The following is a 24,652-nucleotide window of genomic DNA, read 5'->3' as shown; positions in this document are numbered from 1 at the left end:
AATAGCGTTTGCGAAGAAACTACCACACACAAACATATTCCGTATGTATGTAGATGTTTATTCCTTGCAACTTTCAAGCCCCTGTTGCGGCATCTGCACACTCACCAGTTATTGACTTATCACTTTCACAGACTCAAACACAGCCGCAGCACTTTAGCAGGCGCTCTACCCCTATACCATAAATGTGTATGTATATGTAAGAAGGTGTATCCAAACATCTTAAGTCCACATCCTATATGTATGCACATAGGCAGGTAGGCGCACATAATTTTGCTATACCCAGCAAAAATGCGATTAGCAGGGAAATGAGTGTGGAATCGCAAGAAATATTGAAAAATTCTGAATAAGAATTTCTTTTATTGTAAAAGATAATCAATTTAGAGGTATCGGATTTTAAATTGAAATGATACAACGAAAATTCTATCTGATTGGGTAATTTTTATTATTTTGGAGTAGAACCATTAATGAAATTTATTTTTTCAAGATAATCCCTTTCAAATGTTTGCCGCAACTGCGCCGTATTTCGGTCATCCGTAAACACCAATTTTGAATGATTCGCTGGAGATCTTTGGTTGGCATATCGTGAAAAACTTTAGTAATTTTGGCTACCAATGCCTTAATAGGAGCTGGTTTATCCACAAAGCATTAAGACTTTACATACCCCACTCTCCACAAATGAGGGCCCAAAGGTGTGATATCACATGATCTTCGTGGCCAATCCACTGGTTCGAGACGGCAAATAAATTGCTCACCGATATGACGACGCAGTAAATCCATCGTTTCACGGGCTGTATGGTACCGTCTTGTTAGAACCAAATGTTGTGGCGATCACGAGCTTCAATTTGCCGCACCCGGCATCAAAAAGTCGTTTATCATGGCGTGTTAGCATTCGTCATTCACTGTTACATTGGCGCCAGTCTCGTATTTGAAAAAATATGGACCGATGATTCCTCGAGCCCATAGGCCACACCAAATGATTGTTTTCAATGGATGTCATTGCTGTTTGTTGGTTCTTGAATCACTTCGAGTTGCTCTTCAGCCCTGATACGCAAACTTTTTTGTTTTTGCGGAAATTATGAACCATTAAGCCAAAAATGGCCCTCATTGATAAACGCCATAAGTTGGTCCGAACGCGTGATGAACACTTTTCACAGCGTTTCGATTTTCGTAATCCAATTGTACGATTTGTAAACGTTGTTGAAGCGTGATCTGTCAAAAAAAAAACTCCAATTGGAAAAAGTACTTCCAATCTGATCATCCTTTACTTTAGAATTTAACTTACATACTCTAGAAGGCATTTTCCAGCACATTAGGAATGCTCTATTGGAGGCATTCAACCGAGTTTGAAATCAACAGAAAAAAACCAGGTTACCTCACATTGTCCTTTAACAAAATGGACAAATTGAAAAGGTCTTAAACGAGTCTTGTACCGAAATATCTTCTTCGGCCTCTTCGCTTGCGCCACTTTGGTCAAATTAAACAAAGCGCACCAGTCGTTTCTTTCTCATGCTAACCGGCGCCAGTTGGACAGCCAAGTTCTTCTCCCCCTGATCTTTCCAACATGGAGGAGGTGTTCTGCTCCGTTCAGTGTAGGGTATATCACCGGTCGTCTTCGTCTGGCTCATCTAAAGGTAGGCCCAGGGACCGTGCTGTTTCGACGGGTTGGGTCCAGAGAGAGAGAGAGGGGTGTTAGATGAGTAGGTTTTAGAGGGCATGTGAAAAGGTGGTTAGTGTCGTGCGGGGTATCTTCACATGCCGAACATATGTTTGGTACGTCGGGGTCAATTGTGGATAAGTAGGAGCTTAACCTGCTGCAGTATCCAGAACGTAATTGTGCCAGTGTTAAGCGTGTCTCACGGGGGAGCTGGAGCTCTTCATCTGCAATAGGTGGTGGTTGGACTCTGATTACGGCATTCACAGGATGGGAGCTTAAGAAGGGTGTGAAGGTCTTCCGTTGAATGTCGTTTGTTGACTGTCTAAACACTGTCTGGTCCAGTAGATTTCTGTCAGTTTTGTCCTGGATCTCATCGGCGTAATTGAGGAGGTGTCTCCTGGCGTGCCTAGGAGCCGGCTCTGGCTCAAGCAGGTGTCTGCAAGGCTGAAACCTACGTTAGCACCCTAGCAGGAAGCGCTTGCTGAGCAGTTTATTGTGCTCCTTTACAATGAGCATTTGTGCCTCATTGTGAAGGTGTTGAATAGGGGACATCAGGAGACAACCGGTCGCTGTCCGAATGGCAGTATTTTGGCAAGTCTAGAACTTTATCCACTGCGTGTCAGTAGCTCCAGGTGATCAGACAGGCGTAGCATAGTTTAGAACCGGCCGACTAATTGCCTTACATATCGATAGCAAGAGTTCTTTAGCTTTGCCCCAAGTGCTGCCGGCAAGCGACTTGAGGACCGATTTTGGAGCTCAGTGGCAATTGCGGTTGTGTGTACTGAGAAGAAGAGCAAACTGTCGAGGGTTACACACAAAATTTTGGGAATGTTTGGAATTGGGGTGTCAACGACTTTTACCTTGAGGGACAGTTTGACCTCCTTTGTCGAGGTGGTAAAGAGGGTCGCCGTGGATTTAGCAGGGAAAAGTTGGAGATTCCTCACAGTGAAAAAGCGAGAAAGGTCGGTGAAATAGTGGTTCACTTTGGAGTACAGGCCATTGCCCGACGCCATTATCGTGCAGGCGTCAGCGTATGAGACCAGAGTGACTCCCTCTGGTGGTTGGGGGGAGCTCAGTTAACGTAGCCGCTGGATAGTTATTCACTGCGCTATGTCTATGCCTTTGTAAAGCTCAAACAGGTCATTGCTTCATCGTCTGCGATACTCGCCGTCATCACGTGCAAAGGTCCAAGAATCTTCCGCAGAAACTTTCTCTCAAACACTCCAAGTGACGCCTCATCGGATGTTGTCATCGCCCAAGCTTCTGTGACATACGCTAGGACGGGCATGATGAAAGCCCTATAAAGGGGTGGTTTTGTTCGTCGAGAGAGGACTTTACTACTCAATTGCTTACTTAGTCCAAAGTAGCATTTGTTGACGAGAGAGACTATCCGTTGGATGGAAAGGCTACATCAACAATATTCGTTTATTTATTTATTTATGAATCAGACACAACCAACCATAAGTTATTTTACAGTGTCTGATCATAATTCTAAAAGCTCAAAAATAACAATACTGAAAGGAAATTAAATTAATTCGTAATAAGCCATTCAAAGGCATTACCTGCTGAGGCACGCTACGAACTCATAGAAACGGTTCTCGATTATTTGCTGGGCATATCCCGGCGCTTTAATATTAAAGCCTTAATTTCACATTTGCATGCACAACACAGCGCGCCACAAATGCAAGCTAACCATTTGTATGTATAGGTATATGCATATGGATTTGTAGACATATACTTGTGTGTGTGTGAGTGTCAACATGTGTGCAGGTATCCTGGAGATGTCCTGCTGGCAACACGCAAAGCGCAGCCACCTATTAAATTTCAGCTGGTTATGCGTATAAATTTTACATACATATAAATGTACATATGCCATACATTTAATATAAGTTCACACGTGCATACGCACATACATAAAATATGCATTTGCTGCAAAATGTTCTGCCACCGTCTCAAGAGAATGTCAACTGTTGTAATTTGGCGTGAATTTTTGTTGTTATTATTGTTGTTGTTGCCGTTGGTGTTGTTGTTGTGGTTGCTGCACTCGCTGGGCGGTCGTTTAGTCCACCACGCCAGCAGCAAAACAACCAGCTGTCATTCGAAACGCACAAATTTCCTTAATGAAAGCCTCTCAGGCAGGGAAAGTGAGACATCTGCGAATCGAAAAATGCTTTCAGATAAAAGCCACAAGTAGAATAAATAACTTTAAATGACAAGATAATGGGCAGAAATATTAAACATTTAAAAACACTATTTATAAACATACATACATAGTTACACGACTGAGTAAAGGATGCTTTGATAACAGAACCCTATGGAATAATACAGACGTAGGCCCCAAAAGCTATAAGGTAACTCGAGTAGTTCCTCAAGGCTCTGTACTAGGCCCAGCTCTGTGGAATATCCTGTAGTAGCCGTTGGGAACACACTACAGGGTTTGATTGAAAAGTAATGAGCCTCCCGCGCGAAGCGTCTGCCAAGCGATCAACCCAATCGGCTGGTGGGGGAAAATGATCATTGGACCTTCCCCTTCCACTAGAAACTGGTCCCAGTTCGCTGGCAACAGCGGTGCAGTCAACATCGCTCCGCGCGTGAAAGCTGTTTTAAAAATGTGTTAGGATCTCGCAGTGTCGAAAATGCAGCGATCGTTGGAGCAACGTTACTCGATCAAATTTTGCGTAAAGCTAAACAAAACGAGTACCGAAAGCATTGGTCTATTCAAGGGGGCTTATGGGGTCCAATCTCTGTCCAGTGCCCAGGTAAAACGGTGGCACAAGTCGTTCAAGGAAGGCCGGGAGGACGTCGAAGACGAACAGCGATCTGGAAGGCCTTCGACGACGCAAACAGCCGAAGATGTGAACCGGGGGAAGATGGAGGTTCCGGTGCTTCCCCACCCTCCCTACAGCCCAGACCCGTCCCCTCCGTACTTCTTCTTGTTCCCGCGCCTGAAAAGAAAGCTGAAGGGGAGGCGTTTCGATTCCATCGAGACGATTCAAAAAACTGTGACAGCCGAATTGAACGCGATTCCGGCGGCTGAGTTTAAAAAATGTTTACTGTAGTGGAAGGGGTTTAATAAAACTGCTTAAAAAAATAACGCTCATTACTTTTCAATCAAATCCTATAGAAGAAGTCTCACTAAGGGTGAGAGGACACCATCAATAAAATTAAGCAATGGCTGCAATCGTCCGGGCTAAGACTAGCAGACCATACTTGGACTGCTACGGCAGAAGAATCGCTAGAACTTCTGCTCAACACGCATTTTCCGGGATGCAGCGCTCACGAAAGTGGGAGGGGAAATATTAGGCGGAGCCAATATAATCCACAGCATCTTGCAAATGAACTCATTACCAAAGAGAAAGTTGCATGGGCAATCAAATCTTTTTCACCTTTTAAATCGCCGGGGATCGTTCCAAAGATGTTACAGGAAACCGTGGACTGTATCCTACTATGGCTAGAGGGAATTTTTAAAGCGTGTTTAAACTTAAGCCATATTCCAGATTGTTGGAAACTACTCAAGGTCGTTTTTATACCAAAAGTAGGTAGGAAGGGGCATGAATCAGCACTTTAGGCCAATAAGTCTTTCGTCTTTCCTGTTAAAAACCTTTGAATAACTTTTGGATATACACCTCAGAAGTTCTTTGGAGGGCTTGGCTATATCAACTGCAAAACAGGCATACCTTAATGGCATGCCTACGGAGACAGCGCTTCACGAGGTAATCTGAACAATAGAAGGTTCTCTAGAGAACAAATATTATGCCATGGAGGCATTATTGGATATAGAGGGCGCCTTTAACGGGCGTTGATAGACTTAGAGGTGGGCAATTGCATTATTAACTGATTCATCTCTATGCTAGAAATCAGGATCATCAAAGCTAATATGGGTAATATCAACATAACCAAGAAGGTCCACAGGGGCACTTCACAGGGGGTAGTATTATCTCCACTTATTTGGCTATGTGTGATCAGCAAAATCTTAATAAAACTTAATAGAGATGGGGTAAAAGTGGTGGCGTACGCTGATGATATGGTGCTAATGGTGTCAGGACTATGTCCCAAAACGATCAGAGGGATCATCCAAAGGGCGTTAGGCTAGCTTAACTCTTAGGCTACAGGATGTACAAGGTACCAACTTTTACCCTACCAAATATCAACGGACAAACTCTTTCACTTTCACCCAGGGCAAAATACTTAGGGGTAATTCACTCCTCCAAACTTAGCTGGAATTAAACGTCGAAGAACGGGGGGTTTTCAACCTAAGCATGCATTATGGTTCTATAAGGCGGTTATACGATAAATTTCATCGTATGGTTCGGTAGTTTGGTGAAAAGCTGTAGAGATTACAATACCATATTACTCTGCAGAATACAAAGATCAGCCTGTGCAATAACGTTCGATGCAATCAGAACATGTCCTAGGGAGGCTCTCAGTGTACTGACTCACGTTATTTTGATAAATCTACATATCAAGAAGATGGCAACCATGAGTGCATTTAGGTTAAACAAGTGAGATCATTGTTAGCAAGCGTCTGCAACTCGATCTTGTTTTACGCTGTGGAAGTGTGGGGCGACGTAGTGAAACATCCCAGCTACTTGAGACAGGCTAAACGGATGTACAGATTATGCAATGTTAGAATCACTAGAAGCTACAGGACTATATCTGACGAAGCAGCGGGGGTAATAGCAGACAGAATCTCCCTCGATATAAAGGTAAAATGTATGAAACAAAAATACCAGCATACAAAAAGACGCGCGGATATCTGGTAACAAAGCCTCACTGAGGGACGTCCTACAGAGGATCGATGATACCGCTCTCCAAAATTGGCAGACCCAAATTAAACGATAGTGGGAAGGGAAGAACCACTTTCACTATGATCCCCGACTACAGAAACACATGGAAACGTTAACTTCATGCTGACACAGTTCTTAACAGGGTATGGCTGTTTCAGGCAGTATTTGTACAAATACAAGCACGCAGACTCCCCATTTTGCCTATCCTGCCAAGAAAAATATTAAACTCCTGAGCATGCCCTGTTAGAATGTTCTAGATTTGATGGGGAACGAAGCATGTGGAGCTCAAATATCAGCGAGAGCATGACAGCTGCTAGCCTAGTACAATATATGATAGAATCTGAAGAAATGTGGAACTATGGTTGTTACGCAGCAATTATGCGAAGACATGATGATAATGAACGCAGACCAAATGGGTCAATAAACACATCCTGCCCACTCGAAGGAATATCTTAATTGGTGAAACCGAGGGGGAAAAAGCAGAACAGCGAGGCGATGGGGTGGTTTAGTCCGCAGGCACTACGAAACTCAGTTCAGCCGAGGAATATCGCTTGTGAATCGGGCATACGTATGACTCGGCTCGTACGTATCTTTAGAATATTCCACCTCCCAGGTCCGCATACCAAAAAAAAAAAAAAACTGAATAAATGAGTGAATGAATGATTCAATGTATCTTCCTTAGAATCTTTCATGGACTCTGCTTTTCACAATACTTGGGTTTGACTGAGCGTATGGGCCCCTCTCCCAATCCAGCTATTTATCAATCGCAGCCTACGCCAAAATTGTGCGCGTTTTCTACCCTGATACATGCGTGTTGCTTCAGACGAGTCATATTTGGAAGGAGATAAAATACATTTGCCTGAAATTTAACTCTCTTTTTTGTGTTATTTAAACATTCCCACAAGTGAGCTTGGCAGGTTGAGAGGCTGTGATGTCCGACCGACTGTCGCAGTTCCTCCTGTCACTAAGCAGGGGGGACTGTAGGAGGCTGGTTGAACTGATGACGGGCCGCTTTCTATGGGCGCAGCATATGGGAAAGGTGGGCATCTCAGACAGTACACTTCGCCCAGCATGTGGAGAGGAGGATGAGACGGCGGAGCGTTTTTTGTGCGTCTGCCTGGCCTTCGCTGAAATCACTCTTGAGGTCTTTGGTACTGATGTGGTAAGAAGCGACCACTTGGGCTTCAAAATCACAAGATCTACTCAGATTTCTTCGGGGTCGAATAGATTTAAAGAAAATTAAAAAGGGAATCCGCGTGGAGTGCAATGGACTTAATGTTGCCTGAGTGCTGTACTTACTAGTTTGTCCCAACAAAAAAAAAATTAGCTTTAAATCAGATGACTCTCTTGCAACTATACCCACTCAACTTCTTGTGCGTCCACCACTTACCCAAACCTTTTGCAGAGAATAAGAGAGAGAAAAACATAACATTTTATTTTATATTATTTGTTTTTATTTCCATTTGGTTGTATTCTTTTGTAAGTTAATCATTTTTTAGTTGTGTTTTTATGATTTATTATTTCGAGTGCCCATACGCAGAATCGTCGCCAAAACACGCACTGCCGCGCCCATTTCTACGTCCATGGCATACAAATATTCTTTTTTGTTGGATATGCGAAATAATTTCGTTTAAATTTCTTTATTTTACTTACAATTTTATACTATAACAAAGACTACTTACATAGGTAAACCTAAGAATACATAAAAATACAAACGAAGATTACAAAGTTTAACTAAACAAACTATTTGAATAGAATTAATAGACAACTTACAGTGGTACTTTCTGACAATTCGCAGAGCTAAAATAAAACATGTAGATAGAAAACAGTTGGTGAAGAAACAAAATTCAACCATGAATTAAAATAACGGTACAAACACAGCTTAGTAGCTATTTGTTGTTTTTTTTCCTTTTTTTGCAAAAATTTTCAAGTTAAAAATAAGGCAAAAGTGTGCTTTTATTTCGATTTCATTTACTTATTTATTTTCGCAGTTTTTCTTTGTTTTTGTTTTGCTTTTTTTTTTATTGCTGCAATTTAGCGGTTGTTAATTAATGTCGCTTTCGATTCACCACTTCGCTGCGCGCTAGAATTCCGCTGCATGCCAAGTGGAAGATTTTTAGAGAAAACAACAACAATTTAGCGGTGAGCACGCAATTTTTTTGATAGCCGCTTAACTCACAAACGATATGCTTGGGCTAATCTAGCCAAATAGAAGATGGCGCAAAATTAGTCACCTTATCGGCAGATTTATACTTCTTGCTAATGGCGTGGAACGTCCATCATATTTGACTCTCGTGAACTTGACAGCTGCCGTATGCAAACAGGTGAGCATTAATTTCGATGGTTGAGTTGATTAATTTTGCGCCACCTTGTATAAGTAAACGTCAACGACACCGTTGGACTTCTTTCTTTGGGGTTATTTGAAAGAAAAGGTGTACGTCGATAAGCCAGCAACAATTCAAGAGCTAAAGGATGAAATAATTCGGCACATTAACGGCATAGAACCTCAATTATGTCTCAGCGTCTTGGAAAATTTGGACCATCGGATGGAGGTGTGCCGCCGAGGCTGCGGCGACCATTTGGCCGATATTTTGCTCCATGCGTAATTGAGCCATACCAATATTATCATAATAAAGAGAAATGATAATAATTTCCTAAAAGAATTGTATTTTATTCAAAATCAACACCGGCCCTTGAAACTTAACCACCCAGCTTTGCAAACAGCAATAGAATTACACAACAGTTTGAGCGCCATGTTGTGAGGAGCAGCACGTCTGCCTTTCGATCAAACCATTTTGTTGTATGCTTTCAGGTGGGAGGCTTCGAAAAGCAAAGCCACTGCATACCAGTTTCTCAAAGCCGTTATAATGTAGTGTTATAGATTTTTAAAGGTGTGCTCTCTAACAGACCCCTATTCGGCTCTGAGCGGATTTGATCGAATCAGCTGGTGGGATGTTTTCACAAACAAACTGAGTTTGTGTTGGTGATATACGAAGAAAAAAATCAACCAATGACACTTCGTTGCCTTCTAAACGACTCATTGGAGGAGTGTGTGTGAATGCACGTGAAATGATCGTGCAGAATTCTGCTGCCTAATAGCCGAAGTAACGTGGCAGCCGAAGTTACATGGCAGCCGAAGTTCCCCTTACAGTGTAGTTGCTTCCCCTCTCTGGGTATTTGGTGAATCGAAAGCAGGTAAATAATTTTCAACTGAAATCACGTAAAATATTTCAAATTTTTGTGTGTGTGTGTGTGTTAAAACAAGCGTTATAAGCAATTATGCGAAAATAAACGTTTTAATTTAGTTTTAGCAAAATTTCATAGGGGGAAATATACATACAAAATAGATTTTAAGATTTTTACTAGAAATCCAGAGCTTTTCTTCATGTAATTTTCATTTCTCATTCTTTGAATAATTAAAGTGCTTGGTTCTTTTGTTTGTTGTTATTTTGTTGATTTACTACATACATACATAGCTTATTCAATAAAACTAATTATTTAAGTTTAAACTTTATTAATTTTTTTTTTTCATAAATTTTTATATCACAATAGAAAAGAATTCGTGTTCTCTTTTTTTTGCTCTTTAAATTTGCTTATGTCTTGAATGTGTTGTTGTTGGTTTCGTATGACAAAAAATATTCGTTTTTTGTTTCTTTTTTTGTTTGCATTTTGGAATTCATTACTTAAACTAAATGAAACAGAACATTACGCAAACATTGGAAATATGCACTGCATTTTCGACTAAAATAAGTTTTTTCTAACGACTTTATGACTTGCAGCTTTTTTTGTTAATTTTTCTTTTATTTATTTGTAGCATTCAAATCGTCATTGATTACAGTTATATAATAAATTATACATTTACATACATACTTATGTGTGTACGTGATTCTTAGTTTTTATTTAGTACCAGTTGCTATCGAATTTATTCGTAGTTGCATTGAAAAGCTTTCATTTTATTTAAGTAATAAAGGTCTTTTATGGCTTCGTTTGTTTACATACATTTTTTTTTTACGTTGACTGTGGTGGTGAAAAGTTGACTGATATTTTTATGTACCTGCAAATATTTTTGTAACCTTTGAAACTTGGTTTTTATTTATTGCAAGATTTGTTTTTCTAAAAAAATTAAGAAGAAAGTGTCTAAAGACAAAATATAAAGTTCTTAAACTTCCCATACAAACATTTGGTATTACTATGGATCGATTTCTGGTTTATGTACGCTCTACAGGATCAGCCAAGTTCAACCTAACCCAGCATAAGAAGAAAGTTATGCATGAAAAAATATAAAAATTTACGAAGAACTACGAGCTCTCATTCTAACTCTTTCATGTAAGAGAAAACAAATATTATATTGAAGACGCTCTCACGGCAGTCGGTTGTACGTTAACGGGACTGTCACTCCCCAGCAGTATTCGCGTGCATGTAAGGGGGAGGTTTCTGCTGCTACAATAGCAACATTACACCGAAGATGCTCAGTGACCTAATGCGCGCAAGAAAATGCTTAATTCATTAACCAAAACTTGCCACGTGGTAAAAACTTTTCTAACTAAGGTAGAAAAAATAATTCGAATAAAAAAACTTCATGCAATTTTACAGATAATCGTTTCGTATTTTTCGCAACGAATTGAAATTACTGTCGTATTCGATCGTATCACTAAAGCTAGAGCTCCCCACCATGCACTCAGCACTTCGTTCAGCAAACAAATCCCATGGCTAAGTAAAGCGGTGAAAGGCACACGTCGAGAATGTAAGCTATAGAGTTCCAGTACTCTCACTGTCTCAGGAAGCTCGAGAGCGATGGCATCCCGTTACCACGGCAGTTGGTTCTGTGTTACATTAACCATTGACTGTCACTCTCCAGCAGCATTCACCGTACATGTATGAGGAATGTTCATGCTGCTACAACAACTACAAAAACAACAGCGATGGCATCCAGTTTCCTTAATGCTCAACAAAACTTCTTAAGCTCTATAGCAACTGATGGCCTCGAGAACTACTGCTGTTATTTAGTTATTTTTTACATTTTAGCATAGAAAAATTGAACATCGTTGTCTTGTTCTTCGTATGCCTTATTGATCAAATAGTGCAGTACTAGATATGTCGGAAAAACATAGATGTATCAGAAAGTTTCGGCTGGGTCGGCCTTTTGTGAAAACTTCCATTTCAGTTCTGCAATTTTGCAAAATTTCAAATTAGTCATTATGACAAAGTTAATTATGCTTCTAACCGACTGTTGAGAATCAGTTCAAAAAGTTTTTGTAAAACCCTAAAAATCGTAAATATTTTGACTTTAATTTACTTAATATTTATCGTAAATATATTTGACTTTAAAATCATCAAAAATTTACTCGTACTCTCTCGTAATATTTAGGTATTTTTTAGAAAAACTCTCTAGATAGACAATTTTTTAATGAATTGGAAGATCTCAGTTCTGCAGAAATCAGTGATATTCTAAAATTTTTCAAAAGTACACACAGGTTTTAGGAGAGAGATAGGACAAGTTCCCCACGCAGCTCACAGAGGCTATGAGTTCATAATGGTATGGGTAATGTTTTTGCTGCTACAACAACAACAAAAAAGAAATATGTTATACATATACAACATACACATAGTAGAAAAAGTCTGCGTTCACCTATGCAAATATTCTTTGCATTAGAAAAAGTTCAAAACAATAAATATTTCAGAATTTTTTTTTAATGAGTTTTATTAAGTTCACTTAAACGTAACTATCACACATATTTCGCTACCAATAACAAAATCAAATTTAAAATGAGATCACATAAAATTAAAAAGGTCATTTAAACTAAACGGAAAAAGTTTGCGTTCACTTCAATAATAATAAAATAAAAGGCTTAAGATCATAGAAATGTTTTAAAATTAATAGCTAGTTGGATATCCCCGGCTTTTTATGACTTTTAGGAGGCGTCTTTTCATTGATCCAACTAGGTTGGCTGTTATTTCTGGACTTATGGGTTCCCATTCCTTGTTTAGCGCGTTCTTAAGCATTTCCTTGCTAGTTATTGTACGCTCTCGTATTTTTTTTTTCTAGAACGTCCCATAAGTGCTCAATGGGGTTAAGGTCAGGTGATTGTGGGGGTGTGCGAAGTTGTTTTGGAACATTATACAACAACCACAACCCAACAATATCTGTTGTGTGTTTCGGGTCGTTGTCCTGTTGGAAAACAAATCTTTCACCGAGTCCCAGTTTGATTGCACTTTCTCTCAAATTCGTTTTTAAAATATCGAGATAATCATGTCTGTTCATTATCGACTCAAAAAACTGCATATTTCCAACGCCCGAACTAGCCATACACCCCCATATCATGGCACCTCCTCCCCCATGCTTTACCGTAGGTACCAGATTTTGCTTTCCAGGTGCCGTTCCGTTTTTCCTCCAAATAATTTTACGACTTTTTATCCCGAAAATGCAAAACTTGCCCTCATCTGAAAAAATCACACTATTAGAAAATTCAGGTGGCTTGTTTACGTATTCCTTGGCGAAAGCCATCCGCTTAAGTCGATTTACTCGCGATATGAAGGGTTTTTTTCGGACCACTCTGCCGTGAAATCCGATTCTTTTTCGAATTTTTCTTACTGTATCTGGATGTACTATCTTTTGGTATTTTACTTCTATGTCTTTTGAAATTCGGCTTGCTGTTAGTCGTGGATTAGAATTCACAAGAATAGTTATGTTGCGTTCTTCTCTTTCCGTCAGTTTTTTTGGACGCCCAGAACGAGGCTTAGACTCCAAACAATTCGTTTGCTTGAAGTTGTTTATCACTCTTTGGACTGAGGAGTATTGCCTCCCAACAATTTTCGCGATTTCACGATAGCTCTTACTATTTTGCCACAAACTTACAATGATTTTCCCTTCACCAATATCTATTTCTTTTCGCCTTTGGTCCATAGTAACAAAAAATGTATTTCTAATACCAATTTTTCCCTCTTTAGATTTGTTCTTAACCGCGTCAACTACATGAATGATTTAAAATTTAATTTAACGTAATTGCCATGCAAATAATCGTCACTATTCGAAATGAACGCACACTTTTTCTGCTTAGCCTATTTAAGTAACTGTACTACAATCCCGTTATCTGAACACGACGCAGCTCAAACTCCAAAAAATTTTGTTCATAACCTCTATGAATAATTTTCTTTGAAATAAGTGAAAAGAAATAACTGAGAGTTTTAAGATAAACACGTTAAATTATTTTAATACTTTATAACAGTGGGTGAACGCAGACTTTTTCTGCCATGTGTATATATATATGAACAACATATAAATACAATATCGAATGAAATGGACAACAAAACCTACAGCCTAAAGTAGCAAGAAATAATTCTTAGCGAAAATTATAGAAAAATTTGGCTTGCGAGCCAAGCTAAGCCACGAGATGTTTCAAGTTAAAACAACATCAGCAATACACCCTTCTATTTCAATCAAATTTGCATTATATGATGTATATTCCCCTCCTATCAGACATTTTAATTCCAAAGGTTTATATACAGAGTGTTCCATCTATACCAGAAATATGAGAACTTTGAATAACGCCCTCTCAGTTGTTGCTCGACTTGTTTCTCTTGCATACCGTTGCAGAAACGACTGAGCAGTACAATGTTAACCATGAAGGGGTAGTTCACTCTCAACGAAGTGAAAAATAAAAAAACAAATTTCAGTTCTGGAGCACTAAACAACATCTACATGCTGTTCAAGTAACGGTTTGTTGTGGTGTGTGCGTTAAGCATTTAGGGCCCTTTTTTTGAGAAATCCGTCTCTGAACGACAGATGGTTGTTTATGAGAAGCTTCTGCATGGCAGAAATGCACTTAGACTTGAAATTAAAGATGGTCGGCCGCTGTAAAAAAAAATTAAAAAAAAGTTACTCGTACACTTTCACGTAAAATTTCTTTAGTCACAGTGTTTTTTGTTTCATATTTTTACAGTGCAGAAAACTACCGATTTTCAAAGTGCGAAAATATTTGCAAGTACAACAAAATCAGTTAATCAACCTAATCATAAATAAGTTCTCTTCTTCACTGCTCATAACATACAAATACAAATATAAATTCTTTTCCCCCCAACAGCTTTGTTGCTTTATTTTATTAGCTCACACTTTCGTTGAGCGCGATTTCGTACAACTTTTCGGCGTATACATACAAGTTTTGCAGAGCGTAAGGGATATTTCACAATTTGTTTGTAAAGTGTACGCTAATACAGTAGGAGTCCAAGTCTTTAGGCATTTTCTTAAAATATCGGCTTTGCAATTTTATGACTCCTTTTTTTATATATGTACTTTAAAGAACCGATTTTGTTGTTTTGCATGTTTCAATTAATATTGGAAATTTTATTATCTTCTGCAATTTAAAATTTTCATATTTTTATCAACTTTTGTGCACAAACATGAGCAAGACAACTAAAAAATTAAAAAAACTAAATTTAAAATTACAGAAACTGAATTTAGGAGAAAATTTGTTAAGTAAAAGATGGATCGCGGGCAACAAATGCAAATTATATATTAAAAAAATTTTAAATTTCTTTCAAATCTTAAATTGCAATTTCTCAAACTGCTCCGACATATTAAAAATAATGAAATTTTGGATGTGTAAGTGCAAACTCGCATTGCATCCAGTCTTTCTTGTTCTACTCTTTAAAATTTTCATTATTTTCCATTCACAATAGATATTAACTGTCATCTTTGGACAATATTGCCATCGAAAATTCCCCTAATCCGCTTATGTTATGAGAATTATGAGTTGTCAAGCCGCATTAGTTGCACTTGATTTCTGACATAATTCCGAATTAAGTCGTTAATCTCGATTAGTTGCGCCTAACTCCGGAGATGATTCCGAGTTAAGTTGTTAGTTACATTTAAATCCTGAGATAATTCAAATTAAGTCGTTAATGCCGATTAACGCCACAGTCTGTCTAGGCTATAAGGGTCACCATTAAATCTGAACTAATTACAGCTGCGTTTAAATTATGGTTGAAGTTTTTATAATTCCCATTGTTTACAAATTTCAAACTGGGTGACCTGATACAAAATTTTAAATCATTTTTGAGAGTATTACGAAAACAGATTTTAAATTGGTTAATTAAAAGAAATGTAATCAAAAAGTTGGAGCAAATCTAAAACAGAAATATTAAAAGACAAATTTAAAAAAATCTTTTAATTAAAAAAAGTTAAAAAAAAAAATCTTTTAAATAAAAAAATTTAAAAAATTCTTTTAAGTAAAAAAAAGTTAAAAACAAAATCTTTTAATTAAAAAAAGTAAAAAAATAAATCTTTTAATCAAAAAAAGTTCAAAAAAAAATCTTTAAATTAAAAAAATCTTTTAGTTAAAAAAAAATCTTTTAATTAAAAAAAATCTTTTAGTTAAAAACAAATCTTGTAATAAAACAAAAACCTTTTAATTAAACAAAAGTTAAAAAAAAATTTTTAATTATAAAAAATGTAAATTAATTCCGAATCTAACCGATCTATTGACTTGAACTGCTACTGTACATACACATACATACATACATATATATGTACATATACATACATAACAATTTTGAGTTTCGAATTACATTGCGGGGCCACAAACAAATATACTTAAACTATTTTTGCATTTGTTGCTCACTTTTTTTTGCTAGTAAAAATATAATATTATTATTCACTCTTATGAGAACTGTCGGAAGTTAGATTTTGTATTCTGGTATTTAAACAAAAATAAAATTAATTTCATTTTTACAGCGTTTTTTGCGCAACTTTGTGTATTAAATTACCGAATTCAGCTACATGCACAGAAAGTAAGTAATCTTTTCGAGCAGAAACAAAACAAAAAAGCCAACAAAAAAATCGCTTGTGTACGGCCAACTTTTTGAATGCTTTAATTTTAGCATTTTGTTGTATCATTTAAATTTGTTGTTGTTCTTGCTAGTATTATTTCTGAGTTCATGCATTGTATGAATGTGTGTGTGTGAGTTGAAATGGAAGTTGTCGGTATGTACTTATGTTTTTTGTTGCATGGTGTACATGACTAAGGTGGCAAGGCGCGCAACTGAGGCGCGTCATTGTTTGTGTTTTTGTTTTTTGAAGTCTGGTTGGTTATCATTTTTTTTTCTACTATTAGTGGTGGCTGTGTTGTTATGTTCTTTTTGCTTTTACGAGAGTGTTGTATTTGGCATTTTTTTTCTGTTTTTTTTTTTGTTACCGCCGATTTATTCAGTTTGTTTCTTATTGTATGTACTTGCTTGCCAATGATTTGCAGGTGTGCGGGTGTTTATTTTAATTCATTTCTTTATTTTTGTATTTTTTTCTCAATTTTTTGTTTTTTTGCGCCAACAGTGAGGGTCGCGCGTGCATTTACTTCGGCTGTTGTTGTTGTTGCTTTTAGTGCTAATGCTATTGCTACTATGCCTTAAACTTCGCCTTGTTCCGGTGCCGTCTGAAATAAGCTCTACCTCAGCTGGGTATGCTAAATACGCCTGAAAAGTGAGCCTTGCACGGCTGCGTTTCACTGCACTCACGGTTGTTGTTCTTGTTGTTGGTGCCGCTGACGCCTCCGCCATTTTGCTGCTGCTATTGGTGTTGATGTTGTTATTGTTGTGCTGCCACTGTGGCGGTGTTGCGCTGTTGTTTCGATTGCTGTTGTCGCTCCAAATCTCCACTAAATGCCCCTCCTCTACTGCTGGGGTGGGCACTGTTCAGTGCAAGTTGTTATTGCGCTCTTCCTTCGCGTTTTGGCCGAGTAGGTTTCGCGTACTTTCGCGTTTTGTCGCGCTGCTTCTTTTTTATTGTTGAATTTCCTTCTATTGTTGCTCGTTGTTGTTAATGACTGCGTTCGCTTTGGCAAGCATGTTGTTGTTGTCTCTTTAACAGCTGACCGACCGAGCGTGGCTTTCGTGGCTCGATTTTCTTTCATGTTGTTGTTATATTAATATCGCCTAAACATTTGCCGCTACGATCAGCATGCAAACGACTTTTATCAATTTATTCAAACACTTTAATAAACTTCTCTTCTACGTTTTGTGTTTTTTGTTGCTCTGGATTTTTTCCTTATCCACACTTGCATCCTTCAGTAATCTGGCAACAATAAGCTTTATGTCCAGCGCATAGATCTTTACATTTCCTCAACTCATCGCTCAATCCCACCCCTACCACCGCCGCGATATTTACCGACTGCATGCATCCCAAATAAACATACATACATATGCACATAGCCGTGTATGTAATGCTCAGAATAAACGAAACCAAGGCGGTCAGCCGCCATCGCAAACCAATGCAAGTGGTTAGCCATCCATGCAACCAAGTCAAGCCGTGTTGGTTGGTTGGAGGACTGCCATGCCATGGCATGCCAACTAAGCCTTCCGATGCACGCCTCACTACCGCTCCACCAGGCACTCTAGCAGCCAGGCTGTCCGCAAACCATTAAGGCAACCATGCATGCGCGCTTTGGCCGTAGTAGTCATGATTCCAGTGCAGCTACATACATACATACATACGTCATACTTGCATACATAGGCACTCTTCGGCACACATGTGTCCATGGTTTTGGTTGTTTGTCTGTCTGGCTGCTTGGCTATGCAGCTGGTCTGTTGTCTGTCCCAATACCAGTGGACTATCTATCTGTCTGCCTGCCTGTTTGACTGCGCTGCATTGCGTGTCTGACTCTGCGCACAAGTTAATTGTTGTTGTTGCTGTTTTAGCTGAAGCCGCTGATGTTCTTGTTGCCGTTGCTGTTTAATCCGTTTTTTATTTTATTTTTTTTTTTACATTTTTTTTGTTTTTTAGTTTTGCTATTCGCGTTTTTTATTGGATTCTTCATTGCTGTTTTAAATTTAGTACACGGCGGGTTTATGGGAAACGAAAGTCATGCATGCGTTGCCGCCACGTTTATTGTTGTTGTACCTTAGTTTTGTTGCTGTGGCTGCTGCTCTTGAGTTTGTCTGTTGTGTTGGCTTTCTTGTTTTTGTTTTTTCTCTTTTGTTATTTTCAACACGTTTGTTTTTTTGTGGTAATTTTTTTCCAGCTTATTTAGGAATTTTATTTTTTAAATATTATTCACCCTTCTGCAAAGTTGCCTTTTCGCCTCCTCTCTACATCCCATCTGCATTGCTTTCGGTCCGGTAGCGCCTCGTGCGCTTATTTGCTCGCTGTCGGCCGGTTTGCATGTTCGCCTTACAATCTATTTATCTGTGTGCGTCTGCATGCGTTTGTATGCGCGCACTCGTGTGTATTTGTATAATTATTTATTGCTGCTTTGCTGCATAATTCTCGGTTCAGGGTCTCAGCCGTTTGCTCGTTGGCCCATTCTTCGTGCAGGTTTATTTCCTATGGGGCCGTTAGGTGGGATGCAGCAACAAAAAACTCGCCAGAGTTGAACGCTTGCGTTCCTTAACAACCGCGCTGTGAGTTCTGCCTTCTCCAAACTGGATAAAGAGGCAAAGCGAATGGGTTTGGTGGTGAACGAGGACAAAACGAAGTACCTCCTGTCTTCAAACAAACAGTCGGCGCACTCGCGTAACACCGATAACAATGTCAGCCTTGAAACCCAACGTAGAATCTCTCTTGCCAACAAGTGCTACTTTGGACTAAGTAGGCAACTGAGCAGTAAAGTCCTCTCTCGACGAACAAAACTAACACTCTACAAGACTCTCATCATGCCCGTCCTAACGTATGGCGCAGAAGCTTGGACGATGACAACATCCGATGAAGCGACGGTTGGAGTGTTCGAGAGAAAGATTCTGCGTAAGATTTTTGGACCTTTGCACGTTGGCAACGGCGAATATCGCAGACGATGGAACGATGAGCTGTATGAGCTTTACGACGACATAGACATAGCGCAGCGAATAAAGATCCAGCGGCTTCGTTGGCTGGGTCATGTCGTCCGAATGGATACAAACGCTCCGGCTTTGAAAGTATTCGATGCGGTACCAGCTGGTGGTAGTAGAGGAAGAGGAAGGCCTCCTCTGCGTTGGAAAGATCAGGTGGAGAAGGACTTGGCTTCACTTGGTGTGTCCAATTGCCGCCGGTTAGCACGAGAAAGAAACGACTGGCGCGCTTTGTTAAACTCGGCCAAAATCGCGTAAGCGGTTATCGCGCCAATTAAGAAGAAGAAGAATTTTTGGTTAAAAGTGATATTTGGGTGTGATCAATTTCGGTAATAACTTCGCATTACGCACCCGCCTTGTTGTTATTGTTGTTGTAAGCTCATAAACATACCCCATACTTTTTTGGGGAACGCTGCTGCAGTGACAGACCTTGGCCGGATTAAAATCCGGTTCGTTCCGACAACGTGGAATCGACTGTCGAGGAAACACACCCGCCCGAGGAGCGCAAGCTCTTCCTTCATCTTACTCTTTATTACTCGCCCTTCGTTACCGCTGTGAATTCTCCGATTAACCAAATTCTTATACCATCCTACTTTTGAAATACCCTCCAGTCGACGATGTCGTGCAACCCAATTTGCGTATTGTTTGTGTTTGCTGCGTTGAACGCATCATCTTACGAGCCACAGTCCAAGATTCAGTTTTAACAACTTCGGCAATTTCATAATCACATCGATACCCTTGGAGGATAATTGCGTGCAACCGTACAGATCAATCGTCTTCAAATTTACCAGATCTTGCGCGAGTGTTTCTAGTCCCTTGTCCGTTATGCGACTACATTGTCCAATATTAAGATTTTCTAGTTCCTGTAGTGACTTTGCGATCTTCAACATACCCTGATCGGTAATTTGGCACTGATTCAGACTGAGCGAACGGAGCCGATAGAGGCCCTGTGCGATGTGTGTGAGCGCCTGATCGCTGATCTTGTCGCAGAAACTGACGTCGAGTGAGGTAATACCACTGCCCCCTTCGGTGAGGTACGCCATACCAATGTCGGAGATGTTGTCGCAGGAACGTAGATTAAGTTGTTCAAGTTTAGGCATACGTGCCAAGTGCTTGAGGCCACTGTCCGTGACGGAGACGCAAAAGCTCAGGTTGATGGATTTTAGTGACGATAGACCTTGTGCTATATGACCGAGCGCTTCGTCGCTGAGTCGTTGGCAATCCTGCAAACCCAGATACTCCAACTCTAGATTACCCTCAGCGGTCTCTTTGCTCAGGCCGGCCAAATGTCCGATACCCTGATCGCTGATGTGCCAACAGGAACGTAAATTTAAGTGCTTCAGTTTTTTCAGACCCCACGCGATGAGCAGCAAACCGGTATTCGTTATGTTGCAGCAACCGCCGAGTTCAAGTGTCTCCAAGTTCTTCAGATGCTGCGCAATGCGTCCCAAACTCGTATCGGTAATCTGTTTGCACAGGGACAAATCGAGTACTTTCAGATTCGGCAGATCCACAGAGAAGGCATGACCCAAATTCAGATCAGCCACATTGAAGCAACCGCTCAAATTAAGCGAGACTAGTGATGGCACGCCGAGCACGAGATCCTTAAGTGAACGCCGCAGCGACAGTATCTGCACTTTTTTTATGCCTCGACGCACCAGTGAATTGAAGAGACTAGGACTGGAACGCTTTAGATGCAACTTGGCCTCAACACCTTTCCATACACTCTTGGCGTATGCGGCGTCGCGCCAAGCAACACATACTTGCGCGGCACGACCCAAATCGCGTACCGTTAACTTCTGGAAAATCATCTCGAGAATTTCGGGGAAGAGATTGCTAATATGTGTACCCTCAATAGGTGGCGGACTCTCCGGCGATGCGGGTCGATGTTGGTGGTGGTGATGGTGATGATGATGATGGTGGTGCTGCGCATGTGCGGCCGCAGCAGCTGCAGCAGCCGCAGCCTGCTGGAGGTACAACGCGGATGGTAGTGTCTGCAGTTGGGAGCGATGATGCAACGCATACGGTGTGAAACGCAACAAATGATGGGCGCGCTGTGTGAGGGCGGGAAGTTCAGTCTGTTGGTATAGGCAATCTTCCATATTCCAAGCGGCTGCGGCCAATTGAGTGGCGGTTGGAAGTACTGCACCAGCGGGTGGGCCGTTGCTGTGATTGCCAACGCTGCCGCCACCGCCTCCGCTACCGCCACCACCACCACCACTACCACCGCCATGGTAGCTAGTGAGTGCAGCGGCAGTTTGTAGGGAAATGGTCGTGTGATGATGAAAGGGTAGAATTTCGGTATTTGTCGCCATGCTGTTTAACGCTGGAAGTACTGTGATGAAATGCAGCGAAATGAAGGTAGGAGGAACAAGTGGCGGACAAGTGTATTGGACACGAAGCGTAATGCGGTACGCTTTGTGATATTTGCTTGGCTGCTAGAATTGCCTCTGAAGGTCAACTTAATCCAATTGAATGCTTTACTTAGAATCTAAGTAGCGGAATGTCAACATACAAGCAACTCAGCAACTCAGTTGTTGGATTCTGATTCTGTATGAAATGTGACGTATTTGTTTTCTTTTTAGTAACGCAGTTGTGTGCCGCGACACGACGCGATACGAACACGATTGAGAGTTAATTCGATTTAACTTGCGCACAAGGGGGCTCAATTTAGACGGAAGGACAGTGATTGTTGTTGTTGTTGTCTATTTATTTCTACTCGCTGATAAACTCGATTTAAAGCCGTACTTGGCGCGACTCGAAGCGCTTAAAAGCGCAATTTGATACGGGTTGAGAAAACGCGACGCGACGCGTTGTGAGGCGCTTTCGACTTATCTTTTGTCGACGTTTTTTCACTTCCCACTTTACTTTACTTAACAACTACTGCTGCTGCTGTTTATGCTGTTACTTTTGTTCTTTTGCGATTTCAACTGATTACAGACAGATACGGCACTAACGCAGATCATACACAACAGTTTGAAATTCAAATTGAAAAACATTTTTAGATAATTTTTTTTCTTGTTTTCCTATTTAGCTGATTATTAAGCTATTTCTTACGGCACAAGGCGATTGTTTAGTTAATTTGCATATTTGCTTTCAAATAAATGGTTAGGGCAAACAATTTGAATAGTAACAGTGAAGTGTTGCGGTATTTTCTTTTCACTTTTCAGATTCACAACACATTTCACCAACGATTTATAATTTAAACCGCAATAGACAGCAATGTTTCACAAACTAAACTCGCCGACTCTATGCGTTTAGTTTATAACCGAAAAACCTTTGGTATCAATGCGTACTCACTCACACACAAAGCAGCTGCACGGCACCTCACTCATATAATGGCGCTCACACTCGCCACTCACGTTGGTGTGAGCACCATAAGCCAAAGTGGTGCTAACTCCCGGCTCTCTTCAAAATTTCTGCGTTATTCAGCTATGCGCTGGGCTGCAATGAGCCGACTGGCAAAGAGCGCACTAAAGTCATTTACACCATGTGAATGCGTGTGTGTGTCCGAGAAACATAGCTGAATTTTCTCGCAAATGCATCTCAATTTCTCACATATGCATGAGAATATTTGTAGTTGTACCAAGGTGGATTTAATAAGGTGACAGCATTCACCCAGCTGAATTTTTCGCCGTAGGTATGGCTAACGTCAAAATGATATGCTTTGTTTGTATGTATTGGTATGTTTACATTCGTATGTTTACATTTGCTTGCTGATTTTGACATGATGCTTGCACCAAACGCAACAACAAATACATGTAGGGTTTTACTTATATGTGTTTGCTGTCACCTGTAATAAATTCGCCTTGAGTTGTACGAATGGCTTGCGTTGCTCTCAGATAAACAGCAAACAAACTTTTCGTGTATGATTACGCTTCCCTCAACTTTGAATTTCGTGCTCAGCACGAATTACCTACTGGGTACTTTTGCTAAGCGTCGCTGCTTAGAGTTTGTTTTTTTTCGCTACGGTCGCCCCTTAAAAAGAAAACCAGATAAGAAATTCGAAACTATTCTCTGTTATTTTTCCTGAAATACTACGTCTTTAGAATGTATGAACGTATGTATGTATGTATGTGCATTTAAATGTATGTGAGTATGAGCATATAGCACATTTATGTATATGAATTTATGTACATACATATGTATGCACACGGATTCCTGATTATTGAATATCTTACGCCATCGCTAGATCAACTTGTGCACTGATAGTCAAAGTAAAAGTGGTATGTTGGTGGGCAGGCGGGGGGTCGTTTATGGTGGAGGTTGCAACTGCAATGCAAGTACATAAATGCTTTATTATTTTTGCCTTTTCACAGACTAGAATTCTTTATGTTTACTTTAGCTGCGTGCATAGATGTATGTGCATATGTATGTACGTAAATATATTTATATGTAAGTACTATGAGTTTTTCAGCTAGCAATCTTAACAATCGAAAAGACAGACTTGCGGCTTTTGAGAAATTCTTTTAGTGCGCGTGAAGTTTATTGTCATTTATCAGAAAATTTTTATCACAGTAAAAGTATCATTTAGCTATGTTAATTAAACTAATTCTTTTTATTTTAGTTTTTTAAAAAATACTTGAGGCAAATTGCCTGAAGTGTTCTTTATTATTCTATGGTTTTTTACAAACTGATCTTTACAAAATTTATAATTATAATTTAAACTAACTTGAATGCCTTTCTTAGGAAATCACCTAGACATCTCGTCAGCGGTTTTTATGTGAACTGATATTAATGAAATAGGAATATTTCGTAAACAAGTGCAGAATATACTTTTATATGTACGTATGTATGTATGTACAATTATTATTATTTTTTTTTTAATTTGGCTTAGGTCAAGTCAAAACATGATGTATTAGTGCTATGTTTTTATTTTTGTAAAATAAAGGAATTGACTAGCAAAAAAAAATGTATTTAAAATCATCATTTTTTCGGGCCTCTGACTACCCCTAACACCTTAAAGCGCGCTCAGACGCAATTTTTTATATAGCGTCAAATTTCGTTAGGTAGTCCGCCTACGCGTGGCCTTCATTTTCTGGTATCCAGCCTGGGACAGTGAAGCATTCCGTAGCGACTTTTTATGTTATTGTGTGAGACTACAGTGCCGATGCGCTTCAAAGTGGCAGCTCTTTGCAAGCATTCACTGCCAAATATTTTTATGTCATAGATGACTGCCTGAAATACTGTGGAATAATCGTCCTTTGGTAGCGATCTTAACACTAGAAAGGCTGAAAGTTAGTATATACCTACCTACATATGTTGCCCAAATGCAGTCAAAATGACTGCATTATGAAAGAATAATTAATGTGTAAAGAAATTTGTTTAAAGTTAATTTTTAATATTTTTTATTGTATATTATTTACAGTTATTAGTACATAAGTACATATTAACAATAAAA

The 24,652-nt window shown here is 39.6% G+C and overlaps 1 protein-coding gene across 1 annotated transcript; it reads right to left on the bottom strand.

The window, feature by feature from the left end:
* Positions 1–16,482: 16,482 nt before the first annotated feature.
* On the bottom strand, positions 16,483–22,491 carry LOC128868421 (F-box/LRR-repeat protein 14). The gene has a single exon (XM_054110498.1). The coding sequence runs from the start codon at positions 21,564–21,566 to the stop codon at positions 19,920–19,922; it is 1,647 nt and encodes a 548-aa protein (XP_053966473.1). The 5' UTR covers positions 21,567–22,491; the 3' UTR covers positions 16,483–19,919.
* Positions 22,492–24,652: the final 2,161 nt, after the last annotated feature.

The sequence above is a fragment of the Anastrepha ludens genome, chromosome 6, assembly GCF_028408465.1.
Source record: "Anastrepha ludens isolate Willacy chromosome 6, idAnaLude1.1, whole genome shotgun sequence".
NCBI classification, from domain to species: Eukaryota; Metazoa; Arthropoda; class Insecta; order Diptera; family Tephritidae; genus Anastrepha; species Anastrepha ludens.
The sequence above is the reverse complement of the archived record's forward strand: the minus strand, read 5'-3'. Positions and strand labels throughout refer to the sequence as shown.